The sequence below is a fragment of the Sebastes fasciatus genome, chromosome 17, assembly GCF_043250625.1.
Source record: "Sebastes fasciatus isolate fSebFas1 chromosome 17, fSebFas1.pri, whole genome shotgun sequence".
Lineage (NCBI taxonomy): Eukaryota > Metazoa > Chordata > Actinopteri > Perciformes > Sebastidae > Sebastes > Sebastes fasciatus.
Genome location: NC_133811.1, coordinates 25,234,764 through 25,253,162, shown reverse-complemented (window position 1 = coordinate 25,253,162; position 18,399 = coordinate 25,234,764). Strand labels below are relative to the sequence as shown.

General features: G+C 39.8%; 1 protein-coding gene across 14 annotated transcripts in view; it reads left to right on the top strand.

The window, feature by feature from the left end:
* Positions 1-2,186: 2,186 nt before the first annotated feature.
* Positions 2,187-18,399, top strand: part of ago4 (argonaute RISC component 4) — a 30,332-nt gene continuing 14,119 nt past the window's right edge. For 7 of the 14 annotated variants that reach the window (XM_074614366.1, XM_074614363.1, XM_074614362.1 and 4 more), the window contains exons 1-11: positions 2,187-2,400; positions 5,516-5,584; positions 11,487-11,658; positions 11,909-12,029; positions 13,371-13,552; positions 14,200-14,336; positions 15,378-15,512; positions 16,271-16,358; positions 17,437-17,584; positions 17,708-17,827; positions 18,012-18,173. In XM_074614366.1, the coding sequence (XP_074470467.1) occupies positions 2,382-2,400; positions 5,516-5,584; positions 11,487-11,658; positions 11,909-12,029; positions 13,371-13,552; positions 14,200-14,336; positions 15,378-15,512; positions 16,271-16,358; positions 17,437-17,584; positions 17,708-17,827; positions 18,012-18,173 (1,353 nt within the window). In that variant the 5' untranslated portion in view covers positions 2,187-2,381. The remainder of the gene's footprint in view (positions 2,401-5,515; positions 5,585-11,486; positions 11,659-11,908; positions 12,030-13,370; positions 13,553-14,199; positions 14,337-15,377; positions 15,513-16,270; positions 16,359-17,436; positions 17,585-17,707; positions 17,828-18,011; positions 18,174-18,399) is intronic. The other 7 variants (XM_074614371.1, XM_074614369.1, XM_074614372.1 and 4 more) reach the window with 3 other exon arrangements.

Genomic DNA, 18,399 nt, shown 5'->3' with positions numbered 1-18,399 from the left:
AAAGTGAAAAAAAAAATTAACAATTTAAACAATATAAAAATATATACAGTATTTACAATAAACAGACTGATATTTAAGTTACTTTAGATACTGTTAGTTAAAGCTAGCTGGCTAAATTCATTATAAAGCATCATAATTAATTTGTAACTACCATAAAACTGAATCACTGAAGTAATTTCTCAATTAATTGACAATAATGAATTGTACTCTAGTACCAAGCAGTGGCCTACAGTTGGTGCTGTTCTCAAGTATCTGAGCACAGCACTAAAGTACAGTATCTGAGTGAATGTGCTTTATATTGCTAAAATACTTTCTTCACCACTGCTTTTCTCCAAAGTATTATTTATTCATAATGCTTTACTTCACCTTGTGTTGATTAGGTAACTTGTGTGTATTTACATTGATTTTTTAAAAATCAATGTAAATACACACAAGTTTTATTTGTTATCACAAATATACATACAACAAGGCACTGTCAAATATCATAACAGTAAGAAAAACATCTTTAGGTTGAACATGGGCAACAACATATATCAAAGATAACATTTAAAGTGATTAAAAATAAAGTAAAACTGGTCAAGGAACAAGTAATAAAAAAATAATAATATGTAATAATAAAATAATAAATAAATGAATAAAAACTGAAAAAAGAAAAGAAAAGAAACAGGGCTCATCTCAAATTAATTTGTACATATCAAATAAAGAGAATAATTTAACAGCTTTTTTGTCAGTCATAATCAACAAAGATTTACTTAGCAGTTTTAGTTCATTCTTCATACTAGTCCAGGGGTCTGCAACCTGCATCTCCGGATGCGTCTCTTTAGCCCCTCTCCAGTGGCTCCCTATGGATTTATAAAAATGGAAATGAATAACTGTTTTTTGTTTACATTTTCATTTTTATTTATCATTGTTATAGGTCTATGGTACGACGGTACGACAGAGTATTAGGGCCACATTGAGGAAACAAAATAAATCAGAGATTTTGAGAATAAAGTCATAATATTATAAAGTCATTTTACGTGTTATTTTCTTTTTTTCTCGTAAACTTCTGACTTTATTCTCATAATATTACAACTTTTTTCTCGTAAAGTTTTGACTTTATTCTGGAAATCTCAGATTTTTTCCCCTAAAAACCTAACTAACTAAACCCTGTTTTTTGCATTACAGTGCAATAGTTGCACATCGGTCACATTGAGGGGAAAACAAATCTGAGATTTCCAGAATAAAGTCATAACGTTTCGAGAAAAAAGTCGTAATATTACGAGAAAAAAGTTGAAATATTAGAAGAATAAAGTCGTAATGTTACAAGAATAAAGTCATAACTTTACGAGAAAAAAAATAATAATATTACGAGAATAAAGTCATAACTTTACAAGAAAGAAAGTCGCAATATTACGAGAATAAAGTCAGAACTTTACGAGAAAAAAAAGTCGTAATATTACGAGAATAAAGTCATAATTTTAGGAGAAAAAAGTCGTAATATTACGAGAATAAAGTCAGAACTTTACGAGAAAAAAAGTCGTAATATTACGAGAATAAAGTCAGAACTTTATGAGAAAAAAAGTCATAATATTACGAGAATAAAGTCAGGACTTTATGAGAAAAAAAGTCGTAATATTACGAGAATAAAGTCAGAAATTTATGAGAAAAAAAGTCGTAATATTACGAGAATAAAGTCGGAACTTTAGGAGAAAGAAAGTCGTAATATTACGAGAATAAAGTAGGAACTTTAGGAGAAAAAAAGTCGTAATATTACGAGAATAAAGTCGGAACTTTAGGAGAAAAAAAGTCGTAATATTACGAGAATAAAGTCAGAACTTTATGAGAAAAAAAGTCGTAATATTACGAGAATAAAGTAGGAACTTTAGGAGAAAAAAAGTCGTAATATTACGAGAATAAAGTCATACTTTATACTTAGATTATAAACTGTGTCACCTTCATCACAATGCTCAAATGTTTTGCGGCTCCAGCCAGATTGTTTTGGCTCTTTTGATAGTAAAGGTTGCTGACCCCTGTACTAGTCAGACAGGGTTTAGTTTTGAGGTATCTTCATTTGTGTAAAGATACCAAATATGACCGTTTTCTCTTGTCAAGTGTATTTACATTTCGATGATACGTCAGTGCGGTACAGCAAATTACGCATGCGCAGACTGGCTTCTAACTTCGCGCATGCGCAGTTCCCCCAAATCCCCCAGAAACCAGCAGCAGCGTTGGTAGCTCAGGTCAGTTAGTTCAGTCAGCAGTCATCAGCGCATCTATCTATATATTATCCCCCCTTTTCTTAAATTAGACACCTTTTAAGCTTCGCGATACCGCCCCCAATATCAGCGTCGGTACGGAGCCGCCAGGCCGGGACAGAGACGGAGAGAGAGGCCTCGGCCATGGAAGCGCTCGGACCCGGTAAGGAATATAAAGAGAGAAAGAAACTAACGGTTACTGAGGCGAGAGAGAGCCGTTTGTTGGGCGCGTGTGAGGCGGATGCGTTGCGTCACTGGAGACCGCGGATTCAAAGCGAGGCCTCCGGAGCAAAAACAAACCAAAGGCCCAGTTTGTGTGTTTATAATGTGACTTTTATTTACACCGTATTTAAAATCGGTTACCTAGTAAACGTGTGCGCGGTTATTATGTGTCTGCTCGTCGTGTTTCGTAGGCATTGTGTGCGTGTGTGTGTGTGTGTGTGGGGATTTAACTAGGACCTTCCTTCCTTCCTTCCGCGTCGTGGTGGTGTGTTTACGTTGTTTGTTCACGACGTGTTTCCACCATAATACGCTCCTAATTCCTACAAACGACTAACACACAAAACCCCGTCGAGTTTGTCCAAAAATATACAACCTGTGTCAAATATTTTAGCTTTAAAAAACCATTTAAATTTGTACCAACGCCATCAGGAGGAGGAGGAGGAGGCACAGTGCGTCTCTTCGTCTCTCCGTCTCCGTCCAAGATGACAGCAATAGGGTGGGAAAACAATCATAAAACGTGCAGTAAAACACATTATAAGCAGTTTACATGAACTGTTTTTGTGACAAAGTAATCTACTGAGAGGCTGTCATTGCTTCAACCCCGCCATGCGACTGTGGTTAGCACACACAGCAGGGATGGATGGATGGCGCTTTTATCGATCAGATCTGCAGGGCCAGCTCCATATTATTCCTCCTATATGATAACAAAGGCACTTTGCAGCGATGCAGGTATCTAATGATAAATGCATGCAGAAAATCAGCTGTATTCCTATATAATACCCAGCGATGCAATGCACAATGCACATGCAATTATTGGCAAAATGTGTCTTTTACCTCCATTTATTTCAACATAGTTCCTCATTTTGATTGTGAAATGCACCCTTACATGCACGAAGAATTGAGAAAATCAAATTATTTTTTTTGCCATAGTGAAGAATTTGTTTATTTTTGTTGTTGTATAGAACAAAAAAAGATGGTTGCATTAAAAAAAAACTAGATGCATTATTTTAAGTACATGCAAGAATTGAATGCAGCTTGCAGAGAAAAAGATTTTTTTTTTGCCTACAGTGAAGATTTTGTTTATTTTTGTTGTTCTATAGAAAAAAAAAAGATGGTGGCATTTAAGAAAAACCCAGATGCATTATGTTAAGGGATGCAGGGATCTAATGATAAAGCATGCAGACAGAAAATCAGCTGTTTTCCTATATACGTAATATATATGTAAACTGCTCAGAATTCAAATGTACTTAGGTGCAAATGACAAATAAAACTCTTGAATCTTGAATATACACCCAGCGACACAATGCAATGCACAATGCACATGCAATTTTTTTATTATAGGCAAAATGTGTCTACCTCCATTTATTTCTACATAGTTCCTCATTTTGATTGTGAAATGTGCCCTTATACATGCAATAATTGAATGCAGCTTGCAGAGAAAATCTAATTTTGTTTTTTGCCACAGTGAAGAATTTGTTTATTTTTGTTGCTCTATAGAAAAAAAGACGGTGGCATTTAAGAAAAACCTAGATGCATTATTTTAAGTGCTTAAATAAATGTTAAAACAGGTGCTGCAGTGTGAGCGTCCAGGGGAATGTTTGTGAGATATTGTACAATCATCCACAAGTGTGTGTGTGTGTGAGACATACACACATACACGTAATCAGTGCAAGCCATCCAAGTTCTTATCTATGATAACAGCAGCTGCTGCTACATTGCAAAAAACACACCTGGTGCTTCCAGGATTTCCTCAAGCCCATAGCTACATTTCTCAGGGAGGACTAGTATTTAATGCATGTTTACCTTTGCAGAGTGGAGTGTTTTTATGTAGGTTTGCTATATTGCAGACATTATTTACTCACGTTAATTAATAATGATAAATAGGGATACAGCAGCATGGTTGTATAGTGTCCAGTACCAGTGTCAGACCTTTTTACACTCATGTTGGCCTATACTAGGATGCAAGAGTTTTTTTTCATGTGCTTTTGAATGCCTAACATATTCAACAGATGTAATAAGTGATATACACTTTTGACAAGATCAGTTTCAATTCTGCAATCAGCAAAGTGATACCAGAATGATGCTTTTTTAAAAACTGATAGACAAACAACCAATAGCAATCCGACCCTGCGTAGAAATGTGCAAATCTCAAGAAATTAGTGTTGCAGATTTTAATTTGAAAAGTCAACTTCCTCTGGTTCAGTTGTAGGGTGATTTCTTCAAACCATGTCTGGCTGTCTTTCCAATTAATTGTCCAAATTTTAAGCAAACAAAAAAAAGAAATGCAAATTAGGCGTGTTTGGAGGGAATAAAATCGGCTATGGCGTAGTTGGTCAGACGTAGACGTAGACGTTGGCGTTATAGGCTACGTATGGCTGTAATCCGCCAGTAAACACAGTAGAAGAATTAGTAGAGGAAGTGAACCGGAAACAAAACAAATTGTCTATTGTCCATCTAACTATATCTGCAAGAGAAAAATGGAGTGAAGTCTTCAGGAATTTGTTTCAATTGGGCAAGTTTGAACTATTCTTTAATGTCAACTAGTATTGACTAGGGGGGTAAATCGCAAGTTTCTTCACGATACAATATTATATTGATTATTTGGACAAAAATATATTTGCTTATATCACAATGTCTGCCACGATACAATTCAGATTCAATTCAGGGGCTCGCGATTGATATGAGGCGATATCATTATGCCTATTTAACGACATATATTTATATCAACTCACAAAAAAACAACTAAAATATGATTTGACAATTTTATTACTGGGCTTTTTCCAGACATTTTAAATTTCTTTCTTAATAAAAAGAATAAAAATAGCCACATTTCTCATGTATAAGCACTGTATGAATGTTAAAGGAAGGAGCTGCGCTTGGACGGAAACGGTGACACAGACGTGGCATGTTGGATTTCAAAATAAAGGCGTATCTCGATATTTTCACTTTGCAATCGGCGATATCGGACTGTTGATCGTTGAATTGATATATTGATCCATAATCGATGTATCGCTGTACCCCTATTGACCATTTTCCCATTCTGTCCGGCGACAAAGACAAGCCATCACACATAATGGGAATATCCGAGAAGACTTCTACGGGGGAAACGGCTGATCATCAGACACGTGAGTTAAATGTTCGCTAGGTCAGAACTTATTCGGCAAAGGCGTTTTTCCATACAGCATGTAGCGCATCAACTCTTTTTTTCCGACAAAGACAAAAAACACCTCAAGCGAGCGTAAAAACTTAAGAGTTTTATGAAATTCTGCCGTTTCCATACAGCTTTTCTAATGAGATAATTCAAAATGTGTGTAAAAAATATGTGAATGGAAAACACGGCTAGTGTGTTTAGAATTCTTTAGGCAGGGTTGTGTGTAATGATGTGATGTAGGCCTGGGATGTATTCACAAAGCAGCTCGTTTCATCTGTTCTTATTGTTTAGGTGCAACTGTTGAAGTTGAAGTGGTGTTCAGAATTGAAGCGGTTGACACAAATGCATAGATTGTCACAGGAAAGACGTAAATGAAGGCAGTCGGACAGCAATTTTACTGAAGGTGGCGTGAACTGAGGCAAAGATGAGCCCACTCAAGTTGAAAAATTACATAACTTGAGCGAGAAATTCATGATTATCCCAAAATCTATGACATGAGATATTACGCATAGACTGGATATGTGTGTTGTTTCAGCAGCTGTACTGCCAGTCGAGAAATGCATCCATTGGCTGTATGTAATGTAATCTGAACTCATCAGTTAAAGTCAAATTCAGTTGCTCCTGAAGCAGCAGCTAAGAAGTAAACTTCTCCACACTGAGTGGCAGATAGTTCCTTCTTGTGAATGGGTCCTTCTCAGTAGCTGAGCCTTTTCCACAGTCCAGTGTAGTACCTTTTAATCCAGGTGATTTGTAGGTGTGGGCGTGAGCGCGCTCCCCGCTCAGTGCTGTTAGTCTCTGACTCATCACCCGGCCAAGCCATCATCCTCGTGCTTAGCTTAAGCCCAGCTGTCTCTCTGCTCGATCACACTGTGGTTACTAGGGACACGCAACAGCATTACTAGTAGGCTCTACAGTGCACGAGGAGTAAACCCCCTCTCATCAAATGTGAGCACACCACACACAGTCTCATGTTTTTTTTAAACATTAGATGAGTGAAGAGAAGCGTAGTTTGGACAGGCAGGCGATAATCTTTGCACCGTGTTGTGTTGCTCCTTGAAGACGCTGGTGGTCAATTTTGGATCCAAGACGCCCTCCTGACTACATAAGGAGCAGAAAGACTTGTTTGGCTCCGGTACATCTGTCATTTTCTGAGCCAGGAAAAAGCTAATTTCACTTCCTCTGTGACTCAAAGTAGCTGCAGCGCTGTCTCACTTGGAGCAGAAGCGTAAAAATTATGCAGGAAGCTTGATGAGTTGTTTTAAATGGAGGACTAAATGCCACTTTTGGACAAGTCTGTAGGGTCTCTTTATGTCTTCTCTAGCTCTGTTTAAAATGTTTTATTGATAGTTCATTCTGGAAAGGATTCACACACCTGTTCAGATCAATTCAATAATGCATGAAAGACTGCTATAAAACACACTAGCATAGAAAAATGTACATTTTTATCATCAAAATATGCGTGTGACAAAGAAAGAAGGGCATATTCAGAAAAGAAATCACTTAAGAGGGAGTGTCTTCTAGATGGACATAATGTTCTTCTGTATATTTTTTTAGCTTTCATCTAATTTCTGATTAAGTAGCGCTCTGTAGTGTTGGATAGCCGGGACGATCATGTGATGTTCCTCCTGAATTTTTTCATATTCGAAGAATTTTTTATGTCTGCTTGCTTGCATGTGCCCGTCTTCCCCCCCCCCCCATGAACGTTTGGGGCACTAAAATATTCTCTGTTGCGTGAATGTAGGCCAAGTTGTGTTTTTTTTTTCTCATGCAGTACAAAATACTGAAGTGACCCAACATTTACCCCAACATTTACTCTAGTTTCTTTTATGTATACAGCATACCCCTCGTGCTTGCTTGTTGTTGTTATGATGTCTTGAACTTCATTAGAATTATCATATACATACAGGTACATATGTGAAATTTGACCTCTGCCTTTAACCCATCCGTAGGTGCAGTGGGGTGCTGTAAAGCGCCCGGTGGAATTCATTTAGTTAGAGCTGGAAATATCAATTGATTAGTTGATGCAGAAAAATGACAATTTTCGCGAGAAAAAATAGTGAAATAATGCAAAACATTCACTGGTTTTTAGCTTCTCACATGAGAGGATTTGCTGCTTTTCTTTGTCATAGAGGATAGTAAACTGATTATCTTTGAGTTTTGGACTATTGGTCACACAAAACGAGACATTTGAAGAAGTCGCCTTGGGCTTGTGATTGGCAATTTTTCACTATTTTCTTGATGCTGCATAGACTAAATTGATATATAATAGAAAACAATCAGGAGATTAATCAATTATCCTACATATTGCAGCCATACATTTGGTATCTTTTCCACTGTTTTGTTGTCGTCATTTTGTTTGCGCACATAAACTAACCTGAGACGGTGATGAATGAAGGAAAACAACAAACCCAATTAACTGAAATGGTGTTAAAATCACATTTAGAGCTGAAACGACAGGTCTATTTATCTACTAGGTTGATTGACAGACAATTCTGCAACAGTTTTGCTAATCAAATTAATCATGTCAGTTATTTTTTTAAAGCAAAAACAGCCAAACACTTCCCATCTCCAGCTGCTGCGTTGTGAGAATGTGTTTCTTCATCTTATGTGATAGTAAACAGAATATATTTAGGTTTTGGACTGTTTGGTCAGACAAACGAGCAATATGAAGACATCAGTTTGGGATTAAGGACATTGTAACTGCTCTAAACTATTAATTCACTAATGAAAACATAATTCTTAGTTGGAGCCATAAACTGTTTATTTAAAGACCCTCAGTTGCGGTTGGTGTCGTTGGCTGCGGTTAGTAGACGGGTTAGTAGAGGAAGGATGAGTTCAGGCATTTCGTGTTCAGACACGCGCATATCTAAGCGTAGTAGTGTGGCAGCTGAGGAGGCTATATATAGGTACATCTCTGGTTTTGGTGAAAGTGGAAGAGGAAGACCTCGAACTCTCTGTGTGCTGCTCACATAGAGTAAAACCCTTTATGTAGTACCTGTATATGCAGTAGAGAAAAATAGAAACCCATGTACAATGTCATATAATTCAGTACACGCAGGGTTTCTGCAGGTCTTAAAGTCTTGAAGTTTAATTTAGATTCCTCAAAAAAGGCCTTAATAGATAATAAAATTACTTAACTTTACTCTTGCCTGGCGAAGGCAGTAGTAGTTTGTTACTGATTGCGGGCTGCTTAATAAATAATTCTAGATCATATCGTCCCTACTGGCTTTCCATCATGCTTTCATACTTGGATGGTGTGATCTAGAGCTGTAACAATTAGAGAACGAATCAACTAGTCAATCTTCAGAAGATTTTGATAATCGATCAATCGTTTAAGTTCTTTTTTTGAGCGACAATGCCAAACGTTCTCTGGTTTCTGCTTCCCCAATGTGAGGATTTGATGCTATAATATGATAATAATATGATAATATCCTCGTAAGCTCAATATTTTGGTGCATTCTGCCTGTCGGTCAAAACATATTCAATTATTTTCTGACATTTTATAGACTAAACCAATCATTCCCAAAGACCGGAGATGTAATTAGGGTCACCAAATATTTTTTTTCAGAATTTCTTCCATATGAGGGAGCCTGAATGCTCGTATTGTTCTAATAATTGCAGCCTACTTATATCGTTGAATCAAATATGAAAGGCTAGCATACATTCTGTTTGTTTACTGATGAGATGAAAAACACGAGAGCCTGTTATTTATTTGGTCTTATTTATAATGTATTTAATGTGTGTATACATTTTCAATAACATGCATAAAACAAAGTCGTGATTTATCAAACGTATACCTCTAATTGAAATGGCTGGTTTACCTTTTCAAGATAATATAAGGTGATGGCAGTAAAAGTAGTCAGGAACGTTCATTTCTATAGATGAGGCTTATTGTGAATTGGGTCGCGATGGTTTGTTATTTTTAAAGAGTGGGTCCCAAGAAAAAAATTTGGGTACGAAACACTGGACTAAACGATTAATCGAACATGTCAGATTAATGCATAATGAAAATAATCTTTTAAACAGGTGTTAAATTGCATCTATGTGGTATTTAAAAGGTCTTTAAGTCTGTGCAGAAACCCTCAGTACAGCAGTCCTTCAATATGCATTAGCTTTGTGAAAGGTCAACCTCGTATAAAAGCTGTATGGTAATTTCTGTGGTCATATAGTTCGCGGTTGTGGTGTTGTATCAAACACTTTTGTCCTCCCCCATGTACTTACAGCCGAAGACAGGATGTTACACAAACACATTTTCCTGCCTGTAAAGCTTTCAGCAGACACCATCAACACAACGCACCAAAATGGAGGCATAAAGGAATGCACTTGAGCTTACTATTGAATTGCGATGCACTTAAAGTGCCTGCGATACATAATGTAGAACTATACACACACGGAGCTCGTGGTATGCCTTTTTGTTGCCATCGGTAACAAGGCCAGCGGGACAAAGTAGAGTGAATCATCAGATGTTTTTTTTAATCCAAGTCGTGACAAAGACAAACAGAAATGTGACGAATAGCTTCTTATTCGAGACTGTATCGCGAGCATAATAACGATGTAGAAAAGCCGAGTGATAGTATAATATATATAATCAAGCTAATGGGTTGTTTTTGTGTGATGGAGATGGAGGAAGAGGAGGAGGAGGATTGGGTAGCGGGGAGCAGAGGAGGTGATTTGGGGCCCAGGCTAGATGAGGGCATGTTCGGGAGCGTGTTTTCAGGAAGCGATGGGGAGGGTCCCGATTGTCCGTGCTCTCGCGCTTCACTTGCTAACTGGAGCGTGTGGGTGCATGGAGTTCAGGAGGACCCCCGCAGTCCCTTAGCTGTCAGTTAACAAATGCTTTAAGCAGCCTCCTCCAACCTCCCTCAATACCACCAACACAATGTTATTTTAATAGCAGTTGTATATATATATTTTTTTGCCTTCGAGTGTGCTCTGTCTTTTTTCGTCTTTCGACCCGACTAAATTCAGATCTACTGTGTGTGGTTCCTCTTTAAGCAGACGCTCTTGTACAGAGTGATGCATGGCCTTTTTTTAACGGACAGAGCAGGCATTACAGGGCCTCCTTTCGCTCATGCTAATGTAAATAAGTAGCGGGATAACTAAAGACGTTGTGTTCCTCCCATGCCCGCAGCTTTTTATGCTACAATACAAGACTCACAGGCACCACACCTGTGTCAGTCACCTGTGTACATGCATACACTGTATGCATTGTGTGTGGTGTGCACCGCGTGCAACGGTAATCCCAGACCCTCTGCGTGGCACCCCCTCCATATGGCCCTGCTGCTGTCTGTCTGAGAGGAGCTCGCTCTTTGTCTCGGCGTGAGGGGTGGGCGCCCTGTGTGTCTGGGTGGAGCTGGGGGCGGGCCGGAGGATAATTGGGAGGTCATTGTTTCGCCAGCCCCTTGTTGACCCATGTAGGTCAGGGGCCAGAGTTACGGATCAATCAAACCGTCTATGTTATGAGTGCCTCTGGGTCAGCGAGGCCATTTCAGTGCATTCAAGCAGGTGTCACTGATGAGATGGTTTGCAACAAGCTTGGCGTTACGCCGTGCACATTCATCTTTTTTAAAATCTGACATCTAATGCAAAGATAAGCACTCACGCTTTCACTGTCGCCTCCTTTGTTCACATTCAAAATAAACGCCAAACATGCTTTATTTGAAGGGTAGTTCTTTCGTGGCGAGGAATCCATGCATTTCTTTCAAGAGTCTGGTAGATTAAGCCTTCGCTGAGAGGAGGAAGTTGACAAATGTGTGAATTAAACATTTTAAATGAAAAAGGTTACTGATATTCTTAACTTGCATGTCAACAGTGTCAATAAAAGCCCTCATAAACTCTGGTAATTCACAATCAGTTTTTCTCTCTGTTCTCTCCAGGCCCGCCCGCCCCTCCCTCTCTGTTTCAGCCTCCGCGGCGTCCCGGCCTCGGCACGGTGGGGAAACCCATCCGGCTCCTTGCGAACCACTTCCAGGTGCAGATTCCCAAGATTGATGTCTATCACTATGATATCGACATCAAGCCTGAGAAACGGCCTCGGAGGGTCAACAGGTAAATATTACCGAAGATGCACATGGGGACGGGGAAGTTTTAATAATTTAATTGTAAGCTACAGATGCCAATTGCATCTGTAGCTTTTATAACCACTGACTGCCCGAGGAGAAACTCGTCTACTAGGTGCAACATGTTTTAGATACTAATAAATGGCGAAGTGAGGAAAAAGAAACTTGCAGTATGAAAATGTTAAGTTACTGGTACGTCTGTGTTTTTGGCTCACCATCCCGCTGTCCCCGTCTTCTAGGGAAGTGGTGGACACCATGGTACGGCACTTCAAGATGCAGATCTTTGGAGATCGACAACCTGGCTACGACGGGAAGAGGAACATGTACACAGCACATCCACTGCCAATTGGGAGAGATAGGGTTGGTATTTCAAACACATCTTGACCCCTCGTGTCATCAGCATGTACACAGATTAATTTGTTTGTCATGTTGAAGAATCAATAGTCTCTAAAGGATTCATAAAGAGAAATAGTTTTCATTTAAGAATCTAAACCCAGTGATTTGTTAGTATGTTAGGCGCGAGGTGGTAGGCATATAAATGGTTTAGTGGATTAGGTTGAGTGTTTGTGGGTTTGTAAGTGGAAGCTTGCCAGCTGAATCGGTCTGGAAAGTCTGGACCAGGAATGTGAGACCAGTTTTTGATCCTCAATTGAAGTTATTTGCAAATGCTTACCTGACCGCAAGTGTTGATGTTTGGCACAAAAAAAAGTCTGCGATTTGAATTAAAGCTGAAGAAGGCGAGATTAGAGCAAATATGATTTTAAAAAAAGTTATTTTTATAAAACGCTATATTGTGACAGCAGTGCATGAAAAAGGTAACCTGAAAAAAAATCATGTGCCTCTGTGTCCTCTGGTGCTCTTAACGGCATCTACAAGATTTTACAAACTGGAGGAAAACAGGCAGTAAGAGCTGATCTGCCGTCGATGAGAGCCGGCTGTCAATCACTCACGAACTCCGACCAAGCGGTCAACCTAGGCAGCGCTGATCAAATATGAATCAATATTATGTTAAATGAATGGCTATTTCTAGCCTCAAATGTTTTCATCTTGTAGTGTGAGGTTTAGCTGTAAAATGAGAACGTTTGTGAAATCTGATGAAGAAATGCCAAGTTCTGGTCACGTGACCGTAGCACAGCCAATAGGAACCGTCTCTCTGAAATGACCTGTGATTGATCAAAGTCTTTCGTCACAGGCTAGATTTTTTTAAAGCCTGAAAACAGCCATGAGGAGGAGCAGAAGTCTAGTTTTCTCTCAGAACACTTGAATTACAATATGCTGAAGGGTTATTATGGAATTTGCCCAATGATGCCAAAACTATACTGCCTACTGCCACTTTAAGCAAAGTATAATGGAAAAAAACTGCCTTGTTTTTGTTTAAACTACTACTGTACTACTGTACATTCTCATCAGAGTTTCCCCAGCTTTTTGCTTCTTGTTTACACCTGTCGACTCTGTGTGGCTGTGCTCATGTAATGTTTTAACATCTTTTGTCATTTCAAAGACAAACCTATTTAAGGATTCTTTGTGTTGCTCTCTTTATTTCAATCTGCTTTGTCCTTGGGTATTTATTGCCTTTTATCTCTCCCCCTCGCCTGTTCTTCAATCCATTCCCCTCCGCTCATCTTTTATTTCTTCCTTTCCCTTTTTTCCCCTTCCCCTCCCCTCTGTGTCCTCATCTTCCTCTCTCTCTCTCATCTTTAGGTGGATCTGGAGGTGACTCTGCCTGGTGAGGGTAAAGATCAAACGTTCAAGGTGTCTTTGCAGTGGGTGTCTGTGGTCAGTCTTCAGATGCTGCTGGAAGCCCTGTCGGGTCACCTTAACGAGGTCCCCGAAGATTCGGTTCAGGCTCTGGATGTCATCACACGGCATCTGCCCTCCATGAGGTACCGACTCTCAAACCTCTGCCTTCTCACAAACACACCACCCACATCTTTTTTTCCACATCTGTTGACAGACTTATTGCTTTTCATCTTTTATTTGTCTGTATTATTTAATATCCTGCTGTCATGTGTCTCCGGGATCAAATAATATCACAATCAAATTACGTTTTGGATTATGGAATTGATTACCGAACAGCAGCTTTTTTAACCACAACACCATAACAACTGCACCACAGGGCACTGCGTCACTGATATATTTGTGTTCATCTCTAAATGGATTTTAAAATTTCTGTTGAATTTGATTTGGATATCACATCACACTGAAATGGTGAAACTTCTGCATCATGAGGGAAAATCAATTCACTGCACACAGATAATTAAGTGCACACTTGTCAGATTTAATACCATTTTATATTAATCTGCAAACCTCTCGCAAACATAAAATGTGTCTCTTAATGGCCCTCCAGTGCTTTCATGTCTAACCTGATTCAGAAACCAAAATGTATTTTTGAGTTATAGCTATGATTCGTCTATGTGTCTATGAAAAGTTTTATATTTAGCTGTTTAACCCAAATATTTTCCATAATAAACAAATTTGAATATAAATCTGTCTGATTATTAAAAAGTAATCTTGTGATCTGTGTGCTCAGGTATACTCCTGTGGGGCGTTCGTTTTTCTCCCCTCCGGAGGGCTACTATCATCCTCTGGGTGGAGGCAGGGAGGTGTGGTTTGGTTTCCATCAGTCTGTCCGTCCTGCCATGTGGAACATGATGCTCAACATCGACGGTAAGACCTTAGATTTAATATTTGCTTTGTATACATCAATTTAAAAGCATTCTGTATCAGGCTGATATTTTGATGTGGGTGTTAACTGACCAATATAAATAATGGTATCGTGTCTTAATCCTCTACAAGATTTAATGTATTTGTCTGCACACGATCTCTGGTAATCAGCAATTGATTGTGTTCATTTTATTTCCACTATCAGCTCCAGTACAGTAACCTCCCTCCGCCAAAAATAGGGCTCCCCCAGAAGCCCCAGTGTAATTCGAACACTGTAATTTACCATGCATATGTTTTTTATGTAAAATATATAGAACATTGAATGACATCAGATCTAAAATGAAAATTTCAAAAGTGGCAGATAAAATTTCTGAGTATAATAATACTTGTCTGCCACAGTGGCAGGCAGTGAAAAGAGTTAATTTCAGACCCTGCCCATATCTATTACTCAAATTGAACTTCAGGTTTGTTTTCAATTGTCTCTCTCCCAACAATGCATCCCCCCCTTGCTTTTGTTTTTTTAAACACAGGGCTGTTACCAGTCTGCACACCCATTAAGTCAGTTGAAATTGTAAAACTCTGTATTTCACAAGGCATTTTGGCACTAAAACCAGTTCCTTAATCTGTTAAGAGTGAAGTAGGTAGCGGGGATGTCTGCTTGACACTAAAAACACTAACTGTCTTACTCTACGAGACAGGGACTCAGTGTCCTAGAAAATACTTTATAAACACAGGTCCTGGTGTTTTACTTGACTGAGATTATTTGCTCACTAGATAATTTGTTTGTTTGTTTGTATCCACTTGGTTACATTGAGGAGACTAAGTCATTCTTGTGGAAAGATATTTAGTCGTTGTTAATGAGATCAGGACATTCATTACGGCTGCAAGAAGGTGCTTTTAAAGCTCCCATTGTAACCGCTGCATCCCCACAGCAGAGATATACAGAGATATACAGCATCATGGACTCATTTGACTTGCTTGTAGTTGATTGATTTATGGGGCTGATTTGCTGAATAATTCTCATATTTGTTCTCCCCCCCTCAGTGTCAGCCACCGCTTTCTACCGCGCCCAGCCTGTGATCGAGTTCATGTGCGAGGTGCTAGATATACAGAACATCAACGAACAGACCAAACCACTGACGGACTCGCAGCGCGTCAAATTCACAAAGGAAATAAGAGGTGAGCACTCGATACCAGCGCACACACACACCCCCGCACACATACAGTACGCTGACCTTTACCAACAAGTCAAACATACACACGTTATATACACAACTTCTGTGACTCACTGTGTATCAAATTCCACACAGAGATTACCGAGAGGTGTTGGCCTGTGAGGCACATGCATGTTTGTTTTCATGCAGAGTGTAAGAACTAAAAGAAGCAGCGCCCACTCACACATAATCATGCTGTAGACCCGCTACACATACACGCTGCTTAGCCTCCACCAATGATGAGCACTTGTTCTTAACCTAAGGGTTATAAAGGATTGTGTTTCTCAAAAAGATGTGTCCATGAGATTCACACAAGTATTCGTAACTGAATACAGCTTTTATTGCTGCAACTCCAGTCTCTGTCTTCTCTTCTGTTATTGTAAATACACAAAGAACCAACCTTGCAGGACATAATGGGATTTTTCAGACAGTGTGGAATTTCGATTGCATATTTTCTACGGCAGACACTCGTAAGCTCTAAATTTTCTGTTTCCGTTTGTGTTTTGGGTCGAGTTGTGACAAATGTGGAGGGGAAACTGGAGAGAGCTGAAACACTCCGTCTACAGTTGGGTGCCCAGTCAGCATTTGTCTTTATCGTGGTCTGAAAATGGCAGTAGAGGAACAGGAGATTCCAACCTGCTAATTTTAAAGATCTCAAACTATTGCAGCAACTATATGCAACATCTTTAATGTTCTTTCTTGTATGTTTTTTTTTTAAAAAAGGTTTGAAAGTGGAGGTCACACACTGTGGTCAAATGAAGAGGAAGTACCGTGTGTGCAATGTTACACGCCGACCTGCCAGCCACCAAACGTAAGTGCCTACACATCAGTTTGTTCACCCTCATATGTAAGCAAAGGCAACATTGGATGTGCTCGGGGTTTCACAGAATAGTCAACTATCAAAACCACTAGTCAACACTGGGCATCGTTGCAGACTAATCTGCGGTTCGGTGCCGGCGACACGGCAGTGCCTGTCCAAATGAGCTTTTGTGCCCCCTCTCAAAATTCATTATATTATAGTAAACATTAAAACCTGTATTGAAAAATAATGAAAACTGCATTGCTTTCCGATGCAACCCATGGGGGGGGCTCGGACCACAAGGGCTGAGTGGAAACGTCCAGAGGCTGCATTACACACAAGCTTGCAGCCGGGCACTGCTGGATAGGCGATGTTTAATGCACCGAGACAACAGCGTCAAAACACGGAGAGATGAGCACAGACAGAAGCTTGTGTGCACCGTCCACACGAGGAGTAAAAACGGCACTCGTGGACTAATCACGACTCATTTTGTTAGAAGAAACGCATCAAGCAATCGGAAGTGTGTGACAGAGGAAATATGCTGCTCATGACATGAGTCCGCGGCTGCTGCAGGGTGTCACTGTGACCGGAGGAGCGCTGAGAGCGCTCTGCAGGTTGAGTCACATGTCGCCTGAATTTCCTTAAGATAAATAAAAACATTTCCACCATAAATTGGTGCATAAAAATTCACCAGAATGAAGGAAATGAAGTGTTTTTGACGCTCAAAATTTCCTGGGCAGGTATTAAAGCCGTGGCAATATCTCCCGCGGTGCCTGCAAGAAAGCAGTCGCGTTGTTACTGCAGTCAAACAGTTGTATTTCAGACCTTTTTGACGAATTGATCATTGTTATTTGGTGAATAAGAATGTGATATCTCCCGCGATTAATCACTACAGGAATATCTTTTGGGAGTAGCCGACTACTACTAAAATGCAGCAGTTGTGTACTTAAGTGTACTAAAAAAGGCATAACAATTTTAAGACCTTGTAAATACACAATTAATGCAGCTTTGGTCATATTTTCCTTTTTGTGTTTTTCTTTTATATACTTTATTCTGTGTGCTTCACTTCACATTTTCCATGTATTCACAGGTTCCCGTTACAACTTGAGAACGGCCAAGCCATGGAGTGTACAGTAGCGCAGTATTTCAAGCAGAAGTACAATCTGCAGCTCAAATATCCACATTTACCGTGTCTGCAAGTAGGGCAGGAACAGAAGCACACCTACCTTCCCCTGGAGGTGAGAAAGAGGCTGTTTTGAGGCTTAATATCATTATTTTAATTCAGGGTTTGACGATCACCGACACAAATTTTCTTGCTGCCGTTTGTTGAATTAATCAAATGTTTCATCCTGCTCCTGTAGGTCTGTAACATAGTAGCAGGCCAGCGCTGTATCAAGAAACTGACCGACAACCAGACGTCCACCATGATCAAAGCTACAGCTCGCTCAGCCCCCGACAGACAGGAAGAGATCAGCAGACTGGTGAGTGCTGTTTCCCTCTTGGGGTGGGAGTAAGAAAAGCAACTGGAGCAGATGGCATTTGGTTGATTTTTCTCTACGGACTTGTGGTTTTTGAGTTGCTGATATGAACTCAATCAGCTTAAATGCTGAATAAGAGAGAAATGGACAAGAGAAATCAGCGTACAACTTTCTCCTCGTTCCCCAGGTCAAAAGCAACAGCATGGTCGGGGGCCCGGACCCCTACCTGAAGGAATTTGGCATTGTGGTTCACAATGACATGACAGAAGTGACGGGGCGTGTCCTCCCAGCGCCCATGCTGCAGTATGGGGGCCGGGTGAGTACAGACACAGGGCGGGACTGTGGCAGGGTGAGTACTGGGCAAGGGGCTGCTCTCTTGGGGCGCACGTTCTTACTGGGGATTGCACACAGGGTGGGGGGGCCATCAGAGTGAATGCTGGGAAATGGGGGGAGATCCAGGTTTGCACAGATTTATGATAATGAATTGAGTGGATTTCTGAGCAAATTTGAGGTGGATTCATAATTAAATACTTAATAAATAAAAAAATGTCTCTGCCATTTAGTAAAAAAACATG